General features: G+C 38.5%; 3 protein-coding genes across 6 annotated transcripts; 1 reads left to right on the forward strand and 2 right to left on the reverse strand.

Annotated features, from left to right (window-relative positions):
* Positions 1-27: 27 nt before the first annotated feature.
* LOC306884888 (negative elongation factor E-like) lies at positions 28-3,474 on the forward strand. Of its 2 annotated transcripts, XM_079441119.1 has the most exons (11): positions 28-103; positions 288-372; positions 666-735; positions 838-983; positions 1,081-1,155; positions 1,531-1,568; positions 1,672-1,925; positions 2,075-2,219; positions 2,487-2,541; positions 2,989-3,091; positions 3,201-3,474. In XM_079441119.1, the coding sequence occupies exons 2-11, from the start codon at positions 298-300 to the stop codon at positions 3,269-3,271; spliced, it is 1,032 nt and encodes a 343-aa protein (XP_079297245.1). In that variant the 5' UTR covers positions 28-103; positions 288-297; the 3' UTR covers positions 3,272-3,474. The 2 variants fall into 2 exon arrangements, with proteins under 2 accessions (XP_079297245.1, XP_079297246.1); XM_079441120.1 differs by having other exon boundaries at positions 34-372.
* A 1,221-nt stretch (positions 3,475-4,695) lies between these two features.
* Positions 4,696-10,132, reverse strand: LOC306884835 (uncharacterized protein). 3 transcript variants are annotated; one of them, XM_079441052.1, is made up of 4 exons: positions 9,845-10,132; positions 7,723-7,939; positions 6,468-6,737; positions 4,696-6,055 (listed from the first exon to the last, which is right to left on the reverse strand). In XM_079441052.1, the coding sequence occupies exons 2-4, from the start codon at positions 7,930-7,932 to the stop codon at positions 5,015-5,017; spliced, it is 1,521 nt and encodes a 506-aa protein (XP_079297178.1). In that variant the 5' UTR covers positions 7,933-7,939; positions 9,845-10,132; the 3' UTR covers positions 4,696-5,014. The 3 variants fall into 3 exon arrangements, with proteins under 3 accessions (XP_079297178.1, XP_079297177.1, XP_079297179.1); XM_079441051.1 differs by lacking the exon at positions 9,845-10,132 and adding an exon at positions 9,361-9,641; XM_079441053.1 differs by lacking the exon at positions 9,845-10,132 and adding an exon at positions 8,927-9,371.
* Positions 10,133-13,814: 3,682 nt separating this feature from the next.
* LOC306885059 (uncharacterized protein) lies at positions 13,815-17,056 on the reverse strand. Its single transcript, XM_079441383.1, has 2 exons — positions 16,760-17,056; positions 13,815-15,247 (listed from the first exon to the last, which is right to left on the reverse strand). The coding sequence occupies exons 1-2, from the start codon at positions 16,956-16,958 to the stop codon at positions 14,025-14,027; spliced, it is 1,422 nt and encodes a 473-aa protein (XP_079297509.1). The 5' UTR covers positions 16,959-17,056; the 3' UTR covers positions 13,815-14,024.
* Positions 17,057-20,434: the final 3,378 nt, after the last annotated feature.

Here is a 20,434-nt window from a genome sequence, read left to right on the forward strand (position 1 = left end):
AATTATGTTTGAGCTGGTTGCGCGGATGACAACAGATTACGTCATAAATGTGCGCCGAGTGAGGGATTATTTCAGACGCTTAGGCTCATTTTCTGAATTTAAGGTAATTTAATATAAAGTCCTGTCTTTTAAGCAGTTTGCATTTGTAAAAAAAAAATAAAAAAAAAAAGAACGTTGTTAAAAGCCAGCTGTAACGGAGACATCAATAACATGTTAATATGGCGATGCATTGATTGGAAAAGATACAGGGCATCTGTTCAAACACTGCTGTTGTTTTTTCCCTTGAGATCCACCAAAATGGCAGTATTTCCCAGCTCACTGACAGAAGAGGAGGAAGCACTGCAGAAGAAATTTGCTAAACTAAAGAAAAAGGTGAAACTGTCTTCTAAGGCAAAATTTTGTAACCGTTAAAAGCATTATAATGTATATGCTTCATACAATACAGATGCTAATAATAATAGACAGGAAAATAATGTTCCAAAATTAATTAATTATCAAACTGTTAAGCAGCTCATTTAGCTCAAGTCAGTGTTGATTCAGTTATACATTAACTGTATTTTAAGCCCCAGCTCCCAAAGGTGAAAAAAACACATATGTGCATATATGTAATAAATAAACAATCCTTTTGACATGTAGTGTTATCTACGTTCACTTCCATCATGTAGAAAAAGGCCCTAATGGCTCTGAAGAAACAGAGCTCCACCAATCAGACGAGTCAGACAGGACTCAAGCGCAGTAAGTCAATTTATGGATTTCTAAATTTTCCAGATGCTCCTGAAATAAGTTTTGCATGAAATCTGTGATCTCCGAATGATCTCTCTGACTGTCTCTGTTAAGCTTTGTCAGATCAGCCGGTGGTGGACACAGCGACTGCAACAGAGCAGGCCAAAATGCTGATCAAGTCTGGAGCGATCAGCGCCATCAAATCAGAAAACAAGAACTCGGGCTTCAAGCGCTCCAGGACACTTGAGGGGAAACTGAAAGTAAGAGACATTTTGACCTCATTAATGGCAAGTCAACATAAATTTGATTTGTTTATTTTTCATACAAAGCTAATTATGGATTTTCTTTGTATCTCAGGATCCTGAAAAAGGTTCTGCCCCAGCATTCCTGCCATTTCAAAGGAGCGTCTCTACAGATGAGGAGCCTCCTGATGTAATACTGTTTTACACTATAGAAATTATCCACTCAAGGTTGCATTTATTTGATCAAAAATACAGCAAAATAATATAATTTAAAATGTAATTTATTCCTGCGATGCAAAGCTGAATTTTCAGCATCATTACTCACATGATCCTTCAGAAATCATTCTAATATGCTGATTTATTTTTTTGTAACACAATAACACATTTTTCACAATATTTCTTATTCTACTTTAATTTTCAGCCTTTTAAAAACATTTAAAAAAAACAACTTTTGATCGGTTGTGTCAAAAGTGTGAATGTATGTTATGTGTAAATAGGTCTGTTGAGTATATTAAATATTGTCAGTAGACTTGACTTTACACCATGTTGTTTCTTCTTGCTGTAGTCTGCTAAACGAGTCCACAGGAAATCCTTGTATGAGAGGTGAGACTGTCGGACTCGGTGTAAAAAAATAATACTCATAATCTAATACCTTCATAAAAACAGTATTGCAGTCAAATTTAAAGCTGTATTCTTTTTCCTATAGTTTTGTTCCTGGAGATCGATCTCGTGAGGAAGAGGGAGGAATGTCGAGTCGAGATTCTGAGCGTGATCGGGAACGAGAGATGGACTGGGAGAGAGATCGAGAAAGAGACAGAGACCGGGACAGAGAGAGGGACCGTGAAAGAGGCAGGGAGAGAGAACGTGACCGTGAACATGAACGGGACCGGAGCCGGGATAGAGAGAGAGACAGGGACAGAGAACGAGATCGAGACAGAGAGCGGGACGGACCCTACAGACGTAAGTGAATCTGTGCAAAAATAAATCACTTCACGTTCAGTGTTCATATTGTGTCATTACAGTGTTTGTAAACAACTGACAATATTTCATGCACTTGCCTTTTCTAAATAGTCACTGAACGTCGAATAACCGTCTGTAATGTTCTTCAGGGTCAGACTCGTATCCAGAGCGCAGAGGTGTGCGCAAAGGAAACACGGTGTATGTATACGGCACAGGTTTAGTGGAAGACAGTTTGCGCTCGGCCTTTGCACTGCATGGAAACATCATCGACCTTTCGATGGACTCACCACGCAAGTAAGATTCTTTTGGGCATTTAGAAAGGATTTTATGCTCAAGAAACCTTTCTCATTGTTATCCATGTTGAAAACAGTTGTGCTGCTTCATATTTTTCAAAATATAAATCTTTTGTAACATTGTAAATGTCTTTAATGTCACTTCTGATCAATTTAATGCAGCCTTGCTAAATAAAAGTGATCTTTAATCTTGGTTCCTTCTTTTGAACTGAGAAGTGTCTGAGAAAACAAAATATTTAACCAATTTTTGCCCTCTGTCTCTTACTAGTTGTGCCTTTGTCACCTTTGAGAAGATTGAATCAGCAGACCAGGCTGTGGCCGAGGTCAGTAGTCCGTTTAACGAGCCACTTTCCACACTTTTGTATTGTCATATTTTCATACTTTATACTTCCTCTCTGTACCTTTAAGAATTCTGTATATAAATGTTTTATAATATAAGTTTAGTTTTTAATATTTTAAAACTAAAAGCCAACCACACAAGTGATCTGAGGACCCACCGACTACTTTTATGGACAGTCATACAAGCTCTAGTGGTCATGTGTTAATGAGCTCATGGTTCTGACATCAGTACCATGTCGATTTCTGATGTTTTGCAGCTTTACATCCGTAAATAGTCTGTTGCTTGTCTGCATTGCATGTTAACACTCCAGCATAACATATGCACAAACAAAAAAATCTGTTTTCTGTGATAGGACCTGTTGTCAGTATTTAACAAATCTTTATTTATTTACTGTAAGAAACCCCTGTTTTAAACTATTTCTGTCTCTCAGCTGAATGGCACTACTGTGGGTGACGTCAACATCAAAGTCAGCATTGCCAGGAAGCAGCCCATGCTTGATGCTGCCACAGGGAAATCTGTCTGGGCTTCTCTTGGTAAATAAAGACATTTCACAGGGGAAAAAACCAAACTGTGTTGCACACTTGACTAACCCATTTCTATTTCTGTCTTTTTTCTTTCTCCTGCTTTTTTCGTCCTTCACAGCTGTGCAGAACAGTGCCAAGGGCTCGTACAGAGACAAACGGAGCCAGGTCGTCTACACTGATGATTTTTGAAAACAGTTATTTTGCATATTTTAAACTTGTAAAAAGGTCCAGCATTAGATTTTGTCTACATACAGCAGACACTTTGTTTTTCAAAGACGTGATAAAGTAAATCTGTTACTTTTCTGTCATTCTGTCACAGTTTTTCTGGACATTTAACTCATACATGGATTGTCACTTTTTTTAATAAATAATCAATAAACATTTCCATCAGCATGCCTGGGTTGACTTCATTATATGGGCTAACTAAAAAACCATGACCTCAGTGAAACTATACAGTGCATCTTCAGAGATTGACAGGCAGAAACTATAAGCCTGTTGAGTTTTTACCTATTACATCAAGCAAATCTGAGCTTTGTATAATGGGTTTGTGTATGAATAATAACTGATTTACTGCAGACCTCTGCTATGTGGAACAAGCTTTTCCCCGCAACAATTCACAACATTAGGTGGTATTGATGAAATGAGCTCTAGTGCAGACCTTCCAGTGCTCTTTTTGCCTAAAGGGAAACAGAATACTGAGAACACAAATACAAAGGCTTGCGCTGTTATATAAACTTTCTGCATACTAAAGAGTAACATATCAGATTAAATTTTTATTTTCAAGAATTTTCTGTTATTTTTTTCTCCCATGAGATATACGTCATTACTCATATGAATATTGGGAAAAATATCAAAACAAACTTTTTTTTTTTTACAAATTGAGAATTGTAAATAGACTTTTCAAGTGATTCTGAAGACCATGATATCCTTCATCGTGAAGGGGGAAATAATCCCAGTGCTGGTAGAGCAGCCAACTCAAAGCTAAGAGAGACTAGAGAGTGGTGACTGAAGTAACTACGATGAAAGAAGAAGGGTAGCTTGATTAGAGTGGAAAATCAGAAACAGAAAGAATGTTGGAGGTTAGATCTGACAAAGCTCTAAGGCTGGTGGACATGTGGTAGGTGACCCAGGTTAGGTTAAGATTTTTAATAAGATCTGGCTGACTGATTGCAAGATCGCCTTGGTGTAGATGGTGATATAATCAGGTTCTGCGTAAGATGGCAGACATGCTTAAGATGTATATAAAGGCAAACAAAAGCCCCCCTGGGCCCTGCCTCACAAAGGCAGTCCATAGAATTTGTGAAAATGGGAGGGTTTTGCCAAAATTTGCCCAGAAGGAACCAAATCAAAAAGAATTGTTAAATAAAGTCACACAAAATGTATTCTCATAGCTCCATAAAATTATGATTGAACCCCTAATGTCACATGGACTATTTTAAAGATGTCCTTACTACCTTTCTGCACCTTGAATGAAGTACTTACTATTGTTGTCTATGCAGGGTCAGAAAGCTCTCATATTTCATCAAAAATATCTTAATTTGTGTTCCAAAGATGAACGAATGTCTTACAGGTTTGGAATGACATAAGGGTGAGTAATTAATGACAGAATTTTTGATTGGACCGAAGGCACTGACAGAGATGCAGCATTGATTTTTATTGTATGGACAAAAAACAGTTAAATATATTATTTTGTGTTCAACAGAAGAAAGTCAGAGGAGAAAGTCACAGGTTTGACACAACGTTAGAGTGAATAAATCATGACATAATTTTAATTTTTAGGCAAACTATTTAACTGAATAATCAGTCATTCATTCACTCCAGGCTATAGAGCTCAAATGCATAGTAATTAATTATCGATTTCAAAGACACTTTCATGGCTATGAATGAAAAATATATAATGAAAAAAATATAATTTTCATTATAAAACCTACTTTACCTATTCAAATATGATTTAAACCCTAGCCCAACACCACCCTCATTGTTTCGCTGCATCTCCATGTGATTTTGGGGCATGGTCTTTCCGTGTTGCTCCATCAGGTGACGGCGCAGAGCAGACTTGTGGGCAAAGCTGACATGGCAGTACGCACACACATACGGCCGTTCCCCACTGTGCACATTCATGTGGTCATACAGTGTTGACTTCTGAGTGAAGGTCTTTTGGCATAGGGGGCAACAGTGGAGCTTGGAAACTCCACGGTGGACGATCATGTGGCGGTTGAGGATATTAAAGTGGCTGAAGTGCTTCCCGCAGCATGGACACACGTACAGCCGGTGTGACACCAGGGAATGCATGGCTAAGTCCTGCAATGAGCAGAGCGCTAGTCTGCAATGCTCACACACCACTGGTCCCGCAACACAGGACGTGGATCCCACCACTGCCACAGACTCATCAGCAGCTCCATGTTCATTTGTATGTGTCCCGACTCCCATTCCCTCTTCCCTACTGGAAGCTTCCACACCAAAGTGTGCAGGACCTCCATCAGAGTCAATCTCTTCTCCTTGTCCCTCTCCAGGCCTGTACTCAGTGCGGATGGTACTGTCTGTAAGATTCTGATTGGACTTGTAGTCGGCCTGAAAGTCCACTCCAAAATTATCCATTGTCTCATCTGGCATCGGAAGGTGCTCCTGATAATCCTGATAGTTACCCATGAGCTTGCGGTCTTTGAATATGTACCGCTTCCTGTGTTTAAAGCCTCTTCCTCTACCTCCCCTGTGCTCTCCATGCCGTCGTCTCCACATGCGACCTGCTCCTCTGATGCCATTGCCTTTAGCTCGCCCTTCCATATCGGGCTCCTCTATACCTGCGTCCAGCTGACCGTGGTCATCCAACACAACGACAGCTTCTCTGTCTTCCTCCTCAGCACCAGGCGTCTTCTCTGGGTCTTTATGTTCATCATTGATCTGCACCTGAATAATGTCACTCTCAGGCCCGTCCTCTCCCACGAATTGTCCAGATGCATCTGATCCTCTGACCTGTTATGGTAAAAAAATGTAAATTAGTAAACCACTACCAAGCAAACTACCACACTAAGATCTGATCTAATCCTTTCGGGTGTTCAGATTGGTAGAGATTTACACCAACATAGAAATCAGAAGTCGATTTGATGCATGACTGTAGTTGGCGATGGGTCTTTATATAAAATGCAGTAAGGTTGGATGATATATTGAATATTCATGATTTACAATGATTTCACTGGTGGTATTGTGAATGTTACAATGATTCTAATGAAATGCTCTAATGAAATGTTTCCAAAAGAGCATTATACAAATTGCCAGATCCTTCATTGTCTCAAAACATTACCTCTATGAGCATTATTAGCATCTGAAGCAAATCCAACACAGATTTACATGGATGTTGGAGAGATCCCAATGAATGAGTACTTACACTGACAATCACAGGCATAGACGGATAGTCATCTGATTTCAGAGTCTGAATAGACTTGTTTGAGGTTGAGACATTCACAACTGGGCTGCAGCTCTGGGGCTGCATGTACTGGCTCAGGGCTCCTCTGCATTTCTCCACCACATGCTCCATCTGCAGGTAGCTGGCTGCAGTCAGGTAGTTCACAATCTCTTTGGCACTGAACTGCAGCATCCCTGTGTAACAGGACTGGAGGAGCTCACATACCGCCGCTGAGCTGTGCAACATCGACACCTGGTGGACAGAGAGAGCATGTGCTGACAGAATCGAAACAACTACTGATATAAATATAAAAATAAAATTACAAATAATAATGTCCATCTAGGAAATGTACTCTCCAATTTTTTAAGCAACACCAAACAGAACTGCATAAATTTAAACAAAAAATACCAAAGGTTCATTCATTCACACCAAGAACAATAACTATACGGTTAACTATATTTGCGTCCACACCAATGCACGACAACATTATGTATATTATAAACGTGTGCTGCACTTATGTTGTCTGCCACTTTATCCCCTGGTTTCATAGACAAGGCTTAAGCCTAGTCCTAGACTAAACTGTAAGTCTGAGCTGTTTCAGCAGAAATAAACTTGCACTGACTGATCATAAATATACCAGTGCCTTTGTTTTGTCTCAAGATGCACCCCAGTAATGTTTTTTTCTAAGCATGTTTATAAAAATGACTGAAATGTCCTAATTGAACTATGGCCTAATCCTGGCTTAGTCTAAAACCTCTCCGTGAAACCAGGCCTAAATGCTCAAACCTCTTTAAAATTGGTAGGAATTTAATTGCCTGTCAATGTTTTATTGTTCATCGGTTAAAAAACAAAATCACTCTGAAAATGATTCCAGTGATACATTTCTCTGTTGTTCCATATTCTCATAAAAATTTAAAATTTTATTTTAGAATTATTTAAAATGTTTTCATTATTGTCTCTTAACACCAAATGCCACCAATCCATATCTAAAACATTTAAGAGACAATGAGGTTACTTAAAATAGTATTGAAAATGTATATCAATATTTTTGCATGATTTTAAGGGATGGGTTAATCGAAAATCAATGAAACAAAAACTGATGTGCATCAAAAGCTGTTATTACTTCAGGCTGTCCAGATGTTATTAGATTTGACCTTAAACATAAAAAATAAGATGCACCAAAGTAACACTAATCATACAGAAGATTTCACAACAACTTGACAACAAATGGCTTTACCTGCAGCTCTGATGAGGGGTTCATGAGAAACTGGTCCCTGAGGAAAACAGAGCAAGCAGCAAGTACGACCTTGTGACCCCTGAACATGCGCCTGCCTCCCGCCACGATGGTAACATCACAGAAGTGCTGCTGTGTCCGCAGGAAGTTCATGTTACTCAGGGCGGTGTCTCCATGCCCAGGCAAACGGAAACTCACTACATCCACTTCCATGATTTTACTACAGGAAGCAAAAGAAAAAAAATACAAAAAAGATCTATTTTTACTATTTGGAATATTTCATATGAATGCCCACTAAACTGATCAAGTAACTGTTGAAAGTGTAACTGAAAGTTTACACATCCCTAGCTCTTAATGTAATGTGTTGCCTTCTTGAGCATCAATGACTGTTTGCAGCTTTGAATCTCAAAACCATACAGTCACTGCTGGAAAGAGCTTGAATGTACAGAAGATGCTGGAAATCCAAATAATATGCAGGACCAGGAGAATATTTATGATGAACAGTGGGCTGTTTAACTGCTCAGGGCTGCAAAAGCATCGTAAGCCTACGAAGTAGATCGTAGAAATCATTGCCACCAATGGCCTCTATTATGATGCTCTTGAGAAACACAGCCCATGAGAAACAAGGGACTCATGAACAACTATCACAAAATATAAAAACAGCTGTGGATCAACACACAGTATTAAGAATTAAGCACACATTATAAATATATTAAATTATTATGAAATACACTGTGAAATAACTTTGTTATTAACATTTTGCAAATTCTGAAAGGTGTGTAAACGTATGACTTCAACGATATATTTATAATTAGAGTAAAGCAGCAGCACAGTTGTATGAATTCTGTCAGCAGTGTTATTGTTTACATCAGTGTTAAGCTAAAGCAGCTGGCACTGTAGCATCTTGTGTTTCAGACAGACTGCCCTCAATACACTGATCTGATCTGATCTTGAGTGATTTAGTGAAGAGAAGTACATAATTCATACAAAACACACGAACACACATGTATGATATCTAGATATCAGTGCATCTCCATCACCTGGACGAGCGAAAACACCAAACTAAAACACTCGCACTGATCTCGCTGTCTTTATGTGTCTGATCTCGGTCATTCCTAATAACGTTATGCATTTTATATCGTGCTCCGTGTGTTTTAAAACAATTACGGCTAAGAATCGCAGAATGAAATGAAGTCAAGTAACTTACCAAGAAATCTTGAATATGAAAATGATTTTCAGAATAAAAGCCCCCTTTGGATAACAATATGACAATGGTTTTTAACACGGGTTTCGGGACCCCCGGGGGTTTCAAAGCGGTAGTAGGGGGTCGTAGGAAAAATTTAAATTTTGTACTTGCCTAATTGCCCCATCTACCGGCGAAATGATTAATAAACTGAACGCGTTACTGGTTGACATGGTAACCGCAATGGTAGAGGGGCTCAGAAAATCCATTTGCATTAACTTTGTAAAGTAAAAAAATAATTCCTATTCATAGAAAGGCACACAAATTAATGACTTTGACAATGACCATTATTTTTACACAACATGGAATCAGTTGTAGAACCAGATGTGAAACCAGCAGCTGTAATTATTGTTTTATGACCACAGCATGAACCGTTTTAAAAACTTCAAGTAATGAACCTTTTTCCGATAAAGCTTCACTGGTTCAGAATGCTTCACTTCGCCATCACTGCCACATACTGCCAAACCGGAAGCGTTAGCTTTAGCCGTTATGCTTTTTCGGCTAATGGTTGCAGGCTTGGCTTGCCTGCCCTTCTGGCTTTGGCGGAGCTACATGGTGGCCATCCCAGGTGCTACGAGATGTCTTGCGATTGACTTGTTTGAATGCTATTATGTTATAGACAATTTCAAGGAAGGAAACAATAACAAACGCGTTGCGACGATACTGCGCACGTGGTCCTAAAGCATTTCCGGTGGCGCCTTTTTTAAATCACAGACCTATCAAAACAAAATGAGTATCACGTACTTTTTAAATCTAGCTAAAACAGAACAGTAATGCTATTTACAAAAACTAAGAATAGACGATAAAGTTGAATTACCGGACTGCTTAAATCATACACTGAGGCGACAACTTTTCACTCAGAACGCTAACTTAACAGTTTACCTGAAATAACGTATTCAGACGTGTAGCATTATCTGGTTGAGACCAAGTGCATCTACACGAGAGAAGCAGCAATGGCATATCGTAGACTGGATGCCTACAATTACTTCCTTAGCGGAAAAATTGGAAGCATTTGCTCATACAATGTGGACAACGTTTATCTTGTGTTTGGCGAGGTTGGAGCAAGTCAAACGTTGTCAAAAACGTACTCTGCTGGGTTCGTTGCTAATGCTAAGGTGACCGGGGAGGTAAGTCTGTATGTCCATGTTAATAATAAATTACGTTGATAATAAATATGGATAGAGAGTCGGACTTATAACCCGAAGGTCGTGGGTTCGAGTCTCGGGTCCGGCAGGGATTGTAGGTGGGGGGAGTGAATAACCAACACTCTCTCCACCCTCAATACCACGACTGAGATGAGACCCTTGAGCAAGGCACCGAACCCCCAACTGCTCCCTGGGCGCCGCAGGCTGCCTAGGTGCATGTTCACTACTGTGTGTACACTTGGATGGGTTAAATGCAGAGCACAAATTCGGAGTATGGGTCACCATACACCACTTCCCTTTCCTTTCCCTAACTGAATTCTATTAAATTAATTGTTTTGTCCCTTATTACTTACTGCATACATAATTATTCCACAAATGTTTGTGGTTAGATTAGGTGAAGTGTGTGGCCATGTTGCGGTGGAACAGTGAGAGAGGGTTTGAACGCTCCATCTGAGCCCTGTGTGTGGTCACGAATAAACAAGAACAAGGTGCATGCAATTCAATGTTGTTTTTTAAAATCTAATTAATATTAAATTCGAATTAATCACGTTGTTGGATTTAGATAGTAGATACATTCAGATTAGTCAGTGTATAATCCCAAAACCAGTGGCAGACATTTGACTTTTCCAAACCTGTCAGACAAAGAGCAATTCAGAGTAGGGATCCCATCACTTCCACTGTAGTCACACCAGTCTCACCAAGCAAGCTTTTCAAGTCCTTGAAGGTAAGGAAAACATTTGCAGAAACAAGATAAATGTAAAAAATGTATGCAAAACACATGAACTATTATCATATATGGTTTTCATAGATATAGCCACAAACATTGATATCCACATGAATATAGTGGCACTTGTTGTGTGTGACTAAATCCATGTATATTTCAATGTATGTGACTATATCCTTAAATCATATAGGAACATATTTCCGTATGTCATATGGTTTGCATACATTGTCATAAGCACACACACGTTGTTCAAATAGGAACTTTGTAGGGGCAGAGCAGGTCATAGAGAAGTAGTTATAATTTTGACATTGTACTGGATTAATTACAAAAATGTGTTCCAAAATTTTTGGAAATGATATGATGTGCTACACAAATAAATTTGATTATGACTTCAATTTGATTCCCATTTCAGAATGAGATCCCAGACTGTGCACTGTTTACCACTATAACTTTTGGTAGTGATACAGACACTGCATCTGAGGGAGAGCAGGAGAGCACAGATGGGGTTGATATTCTCACTACAGCTGAGGCAGAACCTCATAAGTAGTGGTTCAGAGTGAAACACCTTGTACTGACTTGCCAAAGCCCCTACACATATGTTTAATGAGAAGCAGTTTACTGTCACAAGATAAACTACAAAATGAGCTGGATAAAATCATGCAAACCATCCCTGCACACTTTAGTGAACTGAATTGTAAGCACCTCCAAGTGCGTACATGGGGTCAGTCAGTCCTCTTGTGAACAGTGGTTTGAGCAGAGACAGGGCCGAATCACTGCAAGTCACTTTAACGAAGTGTTAAGATGCAAGACAAGTCAAGTGTAAGGTCCGCCCACTGGTCCAACGACGGCAGCCAATGGCACGGCAGAAGGGTTCTTTGCATGATGCTGTCTTTCCTTTTATGCATCACAACAACATTAAAATAAATACATTTTCTCATAGGTATTACCTCCTTAATTCATCTGACTCCAAAAATGAACAGGTTTTAAAAGATACTGGTTAGTAAATTTCGATGAATGTTTGATCATTCTATTTGATTAACTCGCTCAAGGTGTATCACGCCAGCCAATGTACGTGTACCCCATAATCACAAACTCGCCAGTCTATTCATTAGTCAGAGGTTATGGCTAATACTATTTAATAGGTCGCCCATGCTTACCATTCTTTTAATAGTAGTTCTGTTTAGCCCCCTAGAGTTACCTATGTACAACTTAAAGCTCAAACAATGATCAGCGATTATGCTAGTACTATTTTGTCTAGCCCCCAATAGTTATATAACCACGTACAACTTAACTATAGCTGAGACAATAATCAGTGGTTATGCTAGTACTATGAAATCTCACTAATATTTTCACCTAGCCCCCGATAGTTAAAATAACTACGTACAACTTTAAAGCTCAAACCATAATCAGAGGTTATGTTAGTGCTATTTTGTCTAGCCCCCAATAGTTATATAACCACGTACAATTTAATTAAAACTGAGACAGTAACCAGCGGTTATGACCAGTGTTATAACTAGCCCCCCACAGTTAACGCAACTGAGTACAACTTAACTAAAGTCAAACACTTAACCCTAGACGCAGATTTGCAGAAACATAAATCTTCACCTAATTTACTTGAGAAAATAATTTCTGAGTAATCAGAATAAATTAAATCATAATTTATTACTCAGATAATAATTCAAAGTTCAATTTAAATGTTAAACACACATTGATCAATCATATAAAACATCCAATAATACTGAAATGAGAGAAATATTACCCAAGAACAAAAGGCTACACACAGCAAGTATGTGGGAGATCTGCCTACAGATTCCTTGAGCTCTTTGTCACTCTCCCTTAAATATCCAGAAGAACCCCAAAGTTACCAAATGGTCACTTCTGGGGGGTTCAAGTAAATAACTTTGATTTCTGCTGGAGGCTGCACTTCATTTACATACAGGAGGTAATTTGTGTGAAAGACCTGGGAGTATTCTGTTATCAATATTCAAGGCTATTTGTATTACTGTTAAGAGAATGAGACCCCTTTACCAGACACACAGAGACCTTTCAAATGACATCAAACATGCATTGTAATAAACTCTGATTAAGAAATATGGATTTTTGTGATCTCTGCAGTCCTCTCAGTTGGGTGTGTTGTTTTAGGCTTGTGAGACAGAGTTCAGGTGTTGGTTCTCATAAAGGTGTCTCTTCCAGACAAATGGCATCAATAATCTTACACAAACTAGCTTGACATCTAAAATCATGAGCTACACATCCAGTAGAAATGCACTAGCCTTAGCTTGGGGACAGAACAATGAAAAACTAGCTAGAGAAGCCTTTACTTCAAATTAGATGACTTGTCATGACAGCTTGAGGGTGGAAGAAGTTGGGTTGGTAGTAAATCCAAAGTTTCCACATTTAGGACCAGCCCAGATGGAAGAGTCCATTGAAAGTGCTCGCCACCTGCTACACTTGAAATAAAATGCCCCTTGAAGTATGCAAATATGTCCATAACTGATGCTATCAAAAGCAAAGATTTATGTCTAGGGAAAAATTGAGCTTAAAAGGACCATGCATACTATGCACAAGTTCAGGGGCAAATGACAAGTGTGAGCTCAAAACATCATACTTTGTCATTTGGACAACAGAGGAGTGCCACACTCAGAACGTAGAGTTTTCTGAAGAGTACTGCACTCCGAACAGGCCAAAACTAGATCTCTTCTACCGACAGCACATTCTCACAGAAACCTGCACACACAAACTGAAGAAACAATTTCTGATCGCAGAGGCTTCCTGTTTGTGTAAACGAATGTCTAAAACATCTGTCACAAGGTGTTTCGTCTGAAATGTGTAGGCTTAAAAAGGCATCCTGGTGATCAATGGTTTTGTTCAGTGTGTTTGCCATAAGCCACATAAACGTGAGATCATACAGCCTTCTAAATAATCTGTTAAAAGTTAATTACATTTTGAATACATTTAATCAATTGCAAGACAGCAAATAATTGAGTTAATAAACAAATGTTTAATTGTAGATAGACAGAAAATCATTAAAGATCAAACATAAGTCAAAGAAAAATGTATATAGAAATGACATACAGTGCAACTTTTCATGTGCTAAATGTGCTACTAATATTAATGCTGTACACAATCAGATACAATAAATGAAATCTATATCAAAATAAAGGTTTTTTAACCACTTGTCAGTGTCATTTTTCTACTGTATTAATGACTTGTTCAAATTAGCTAATGCAGAACATACTAGTAATATTTTATCAACTGTTGCCACTGTGTCTTTGGGTCTTCGCTTGACCAAGTTTATTGGGAGTGTTTGTTGCAAAATACTGTAATTTTTAATGCGGCCAATAGCTCTTTCCACATGAATCCTCATCCTTGACATGTGACGTGACACGAACACTTCCTGTCCTGAAAGCTGTGTCTTTCCACGAGTTGAAGCTGGTGTGAGTAGCTGGACCCCTTTTGCAGCAAAATACTCAGGGAAACTAAACCCTCTGTCAGCCAAGACAATGTCTCCTTCTTCCAAAAGATCAATTAAACCAGATGATTCGGTGATTGTTTTGCCACTGGCTCTCCCACCCCAAGACTTGGAAAGGAATGTGATTGACCCTGTTGGACTGATGCCAACCAGGAATTTGATGGTGTTGTGGGACTTATAGTTGGAGTAGGTCATTGTTCTTGCACGGAGTGATGTTGGGCGATCAATTAATATCTCGCTGCAGTCTATGATACACCTCACTGAATTGAAAGGGGGGCTTCTGAACAGGGCAGGAAGATTCTTTTTAATTTCTTCCCTTGAAGGCCAATGAATTAGAGAGGTGAAACACTGTGCCATTATGTTCAACCAGTCATGAAATATGGCAGAGATGGTTGCACAACTGCAATGAAACCTGAAGGCAAGATCTTTATGAGTGAGGCCAAGTCTCAGTTTCATTAAGACTAAGTAAAACTGGAGAGCTGTAGGAGGACTCGGTGTTCTCGGACTCCAAGCAGTGGTTAGATGTGTCAGAAGTGCGAAGAAGACTTTGGATGAGCGAAGGCCAGTGTAGAAGTGAATGACCTGATCATCCTTTAAATCCACATCGGATTTCAGTTGTTTCCTCTCACGGGTGAGTGTTTGAACCTTTGAATCTAGGCTTCTCACTTGCTCTTTGTAAGATGTGTTCAGTTTCTCCATGTCTTCAATATCCCTCATAGTGAGATCTGTTCCAACACACATATCACTGTAGGACTTAACTTCTGTTACATCTGTGTCCATGTCCTCTAATCCCTCCGTAGGCTGAACTGTCTTGCTCATCTCATATACCTCTGATGTTCGTCTCAGAGACCTCTGATATCGGTCCATTTTTCTGGAGCCGTCAGGTCTGTGTGGAAGCTTTGATGGAATGTAGTCTGGACTTAGAGGGTCATCTGATGGCTTGCCTAAAGACAAAAGTAGAAAAACATTATTGGGATAAGCTACAGCTTTTACACATCACTGGTTGGTGTGTTTTTGTCTTGCTTTCAGTCCAAATAGCTAACAATTCTAATATCAAGAAGCATTTACTATACAAGTAAAAAGTATTGTCTTGTTTTTTGAAGAAAAAGAAAAAGTCAAAATTAAGTCAAAAACAAGCAAAATAGTCTGCCAATAGGGTAAGAAAAATACCTTTTTTTCCCCCAAACTGAAAACAAGGTTATTTTTCTTACCCCATTAGTAGATCATTTTGCTTGTGATGGGGTGGTGATGGCGCAGTGGATAAGACACGTGCCTTTGGTGTGAGAGACCCGGGTTCGAATCCACTGTGAGACACCAATGTGTCTCTGAGCAAGACACTTAACCCCTAGTTGCTCCAGAGGCGTGCGACCTCTGACATATATAGCAATTGTAAGTCGCTTTGGATAAAAGCGTCAGCTAAATGAATAAATGTAAATGTAAATGTTTTAAGCAAAAACTCAATTTTGATTTTTTTTTTTGTTTGTTCAGACAAGACACTAGTTTTTACTCGTCTAGTAAATGCTTCTTGATTTGAGCATTTTTTTTTTGACTGGAAACGAGCCAAAAATACCAAGCAAGAAAAGCTTTTTTTGTTTTGCAGTGTAAATTATGAACATTGAGCAAAAGCCAAGAGCGTTTTGGTGAATGATGGTGACACAAGATGAAAAAAAAAAAAAACATTTAATTGTATTAACACTTCATGTCATGCTAGCAGTTGAGTTCTCAATTTGTAGATATTCAATTGATATCTACAAATAAACTAACTAGCTACCAGTATGACCACTGCATACCACCCTGTAACACTTTTAAAAGGGTCTTAAAGTAGCAAATATTTTAGGTATCATGAAAAAACAATAACATTTTACAGCATACATAACATTGACGTTAATTTATACAAAAGTTCATAAAGAACAGTATTGCTTGGTTGTGCATTAACAACATTCCATCACATGGCAAAATCGGGTTAAAACATGAAAACGTACAATAACTTTAAATTAAAGAATATTAATATTTAACTTACCCAGGTTTGTTAAGTTAAATGTTAAAAATAATAATGTTATTGTTACATTAGTGCAAGATGGAATTAACATTAACGATGCTTAATAAATGAAGGGAGAAAAATGTTGTTTATCATTATCTTTTGTGAAGTAATGCAGTTAGCTAATGTTACACAATAAAACATTCGTGTAAAGTGTTACACATTGCATCTGTCAGCTGAAAGGATTGCTAGACAACTAATGTAAACTGCTACTTTCATAATTACAGCCAACAGAATATTTAGAAATGGAAATAAAACCTAGCCTGTTTAGCTAACGCCAGATATATAACGTTACATATGAAAACAATGACGGAGCCACAATGCTAGCTCAAATTTAGATTTACTTAACTGATGAACATATAGGAATACAAATTGATGTAGTAATAATTATTCGCTTACAAAAACGGCGTTTACTTACCACATACAAAATGTGTGCTACATATCCTCGAGTTGCTAGTCGGTATCCAGCCCTCTCTCTTCACTGCTGCAATCCAAGCATCACGCTGTGTTTTGTTTTTCGGAAATCTAAACACTTTAATTTCCGACAGCAAGTTAGTTCCTGGCCTGAGCGAGCATCCAACTACCGAGCAACATGGTCCTAGTTTTAATTTTGGCATTTTTTAATCGCAAGAATAAATAAACTGTCGCAATATCACTGTGTATATAAACCGTCTTCCGCCAATGTTTTGAATGTGCGAGTCAACTAACCGGAAACGTCCAAGGACCAAAGACGTCACTTCCTTACATGCAGTTGAAATGGGGCGAATTCCAAATGGCTTTTTTGCGCCCTCGAAGGGCGCGCCATTTGTAGGGAAGTTCCAAAGAAAAGTGAGCAACTGAATCTCTTCAGGTAGGGCTCTTCCAGAAGTCGTTAGCAAAGGGAACAGATACTATTGACAGAACATGCGATGGTGAAGTGATTTACAGCATTTTACAGTAGCCGCGCGCGCGCACACACACACACACACACACACAAAGAGATACGAAATTACAATAAATAGAAAGAAAAAAAAATACATAAAAGCATGGAAATGTTTACATATATTAATACACTTGACAGCTGTCTTTCTTGTTTATCAAAGTGTAAATAGATTTTAGGTATTGCTTAACTTCTGATTTCAAAATGAGAAACAATGGTTTATAATCGGCATACTTACATTTATGTATACTAAACTTTGCCAGCAAAAGTAATAAATTAATCAAATCATATTCCTTATGGATTGACATGTCGTAAGTGAAAAAAACAAATAAAACATTTTCAAAACCAAGTTGAAAGCTGGGCATGATATGCTCTCTAACAAATGCGCAGAAGTCTGTATTGAATCTTGTGTCCCGATGCCCATTGTCATTTACGAATCCCCACGACACCCAGGTCAAGCAAATCGTGCCAAAATTGGTCCAAAATCGTGTAGTCTGAATGGGGCTTTATAGAATCCTGAGTAAGGATAACTACAAAATAAATGAAAAAAATGTTTCTGTATGTAGACCACAACATGTACATAGTGTATCAGTATCACAGTTTACAAGTAATTAGTTACTGGGGTAATATTTATAAATGAGTTTGAAAGAAATTTATTTTACTTTATTTGTGATTAAACATTTATGAGGTAATTTCCAGATTTTATGCCATATCAAAGCATACAGACCAGATCACGAAATGAATAATCACCAGTCTTGGCCTGTTGTCCAGCTTTCCCAGATGATGCCATCTTGAATCGCCACGCTTGAGTCAGAAACAACTGCAGCACAGATGTTGGAACCCATCAGATTGTTCAGGGATTCCATAAAGACGAAGATTCCATCTGCGCTGATATCGTTCGGTTTCATTTGGGTTTTGCTCAAGCGCAGAGATCTTGGTATTATTCAGATTCAGTTTTTGTGATTGACCCTGTTGGACTAATGCCAACCAGGAATTTGATGGTGTTGTGGGACTTATAGTTGGAGTAAGTCATTGCTCTTGCACTGAGTGATGTTGGGCGATCAATGAATATCTCGCTGCAGTCTATGATACACCTCACTGAATTGAAAGGGTAGGCTTCTGAACAGGGCAGGAAGATTCTTTTTAATTTCTTCCCTTGAAGGCCAATGAATTAGAGAGGTGAAACACTGTGCCATTATGTTCAACCAGTCATGAAATATGGCAGAGATGGTTGCACAACTGCAATGAAACCTGAAGGCAAGATCTTTATGAGTGAGGCCAAGTCTCAGTTTCATTAAGACTAAGTAAAACTGGAGAGCTGTAGGAGGACTCGGTGTTCTCGGACTCCAAGCAGTGGTTAGATGTGTCAGAAGTGCGAAGAAGACTTTGGATGAGCGAAGGCCAGTGTGGAAGTGAATGACCTGATCATCCTTTAAATCCACATCGGATTTCAGTTGTTTCCTCTCACGGGTAAGTGTCTGAACCTTTGAATCTAGGCTTCTCACTTGCTCTTTGTAAGATGTGTTCAGTTTCTCCATGTCTTCAATATCCCTCATAGTGAGATCTGTTCCAACACACATATCACTGTAGGTGATATCGCTCGGTTTCATTCGGGTTTTGCTCAAGCGCAGAGATCTTGGTATTATTCAGATTCACAGTTTTTCATGTAGGTTTTCAATGCATTGACTTCACTGCACTTCACTATTAACCTTTTTCAAACTAAACATGCTTAAACTTGCTTACCGTCTTAAATCATATTTCTATCACTGAGAAAAAATTTCTATCACTGAGAAAAAATGCCTATTCTACTTACATTTGTATGTGAAGTCGAAATCAACCCCAACTTTGCTTTAAAATGCATTGCTAGAGCTCCTAACTGAAGATCACATGATCACTAACGGAAATCACTTCCGTGAAGTGACCATTGCATGTTCCCTTTGCTAACGGACTTCTGGAAGGGGCCTTCGTGAAGGGATTCAGTTGGTCACTTTCGTTTGGAACTTCCCTACAAATGATGTCCCCTTCCTGAAGGGCCCTTGAAGGGCACAAAAAAGCCATTTGGAATTCGCCCAGTAATGCCCTACACCAGAGGTCCCCAACCACCGGGTCGCGACCCACTACTGGGCCATGGAAGAATTGCTACCTGGTCGCAAGAACGTTCTGGGAAAATGTGTATAGATATGATCATATGACACTGTTATTTACTGTGTGTTAATGATTGTTCTAATTATTCTGTATTTTCGTTGTATGCGATTGATATGCAGTAGCAATTTAATGATTTCATGTTAAACTAGATAAAAAAGTTCGTCAAGACAAACTTTAGGTTGGCTTGAGAAAGCCTAGCCTTAAAGTTTAAAAGCAGTTGTAAAAGCTTGAAGTTTGAAAATGTAGATGGATGGATTACATAGATATTGTTGCTAGCATGTTTTTAGCATGATTAGCAAGATACTAGCATGTCACTAGCATGATTAGCATGTTGCTAGCATGATACACAAGTGACTAACATGTTGTTAGCATGACTAGCAAGTTGCTAGCATGTTTCTAGCATGATTAACAAGTGACTAGCAGGTTGCTAGCATGATTAGCATGTCGCTAGGATAGATAGATAAATTAGAAATAAGCATGCTATATGCATATGCAGGTTGGTAGCATGATTAGCAAGTGACTAGCATGTTGCTAGCATGTTTCTAGCATGATTAACAAGTGACTAGCATGTTGTTAGCATGACTAGCAAGTGACTAGCATGTCGCTGGCATGTTTCTAGCATGATTAGCAAGTCACTAGCATGTTTCTAGCATGATTAGCAAGTCACTGGCATGTTGATAGCATGATTAGCAAGTGACTAGCATGTCACTAGGATGTTTCTAACATGATTAGCAAGTGACTAGCATGTGCTAAAGGAGCCCCAACCAAGTATTGAGTTCATAAATGAATACACTTTAAAGAACTTGAACGTTTGCAAATCCTTTTTTTTGATTGATCTTAGGAAATATTCAAATATTTTGAGATACTGATTTTTCACTTTCATGAGCTGTAAGCTCGAATCATCAAAATTAAAACACAAAAAAAAAACTTTTGAAGTGTTTTACTTTACATGTAATGAATCTAAAATATATGAAAGTTTCACTTTTTGAAATAAGTTACAAGAAAAAAAATAACTTTTTCACCATATTC

Source organism: Barbus barbus (genome assembly GCF_936440315.1).
Source record: "Barbus barbus genome assembly, chromosome: 19".
Classification (NCBI taxonomy): domain Eukaryota; kingdom Metazoa; phylum Chordata; class Actinopteri; order Cypriniformes; family Cyprinidae; genus Barbus; species Barbus barbus.

What these genes read in the sequence shown, in the direction of transcription:
- LOC306885059 (XM_079441383.1), bottom strand. Translation starts at nt 16,958, where the DNA reads ATGCCAAAATTAAAACTAGGACCATGTTGCTCGGTAGTTGGATGCTCG. An exon ending in TAGCACACATTTTGTATGTG is followed by an intron (nt 15,248 to 16,759) that starts GTAAGTAAACGC and finishes TTTTGTCTTTAG; the next exon opens with GCAAGCCATCAGATGACCCT.
- LOC306884888 (XM_079441120.1), top strand. Translation starts at nt 211, where the DNA reads ATGTTAATATGGCGATGCATTGATTGGAAAAGATACAGGGCATCTGTT. An exon ending in GCGGGACGGACCCTACAGAC is followed by an intron (nt 1,926 to 2,074) that starts GTAAGTGAATCT and finishes AATGTTCTTCAG; the next exon opens with GGTCAGACTCGTATCCAGAG. An exon ending in CAGACCAGGCTGTGGCCGAG is followed by an intron (nt 2,542 to 2,988) that starts GTCAGTAGTCCG and finishes TCTGTCTCTCAG; the next exon opens with CTGAATGGCACTACTGTGGG.
- LOC306884835 (XM_079441052.1), bottom strand. Translation starts at nt 7,932, where the DNA reads ATGGAAGTGGATGTAGTGAGTTTCCGTTTGCCTGGGCATGGAGACACC. An exon ending in ACCCCTCATCAGAGCTGCAG is followed by an intron (nt 6,738 to 7,722) that starts GTAAAGCCATTT and finishes TCTGTCCACCAG; the next exon opens with GTGTCGATGTTGCACAGCTC. An exon ending in CTATGCCTGTGATTGTCAGT is followed by an intron (nt 6,056 to 6,467) that starts GTAAGTACTCAT and finishes TTACCATAACAG; the next exon opens with GTCAGAGGATCAGATGCATC.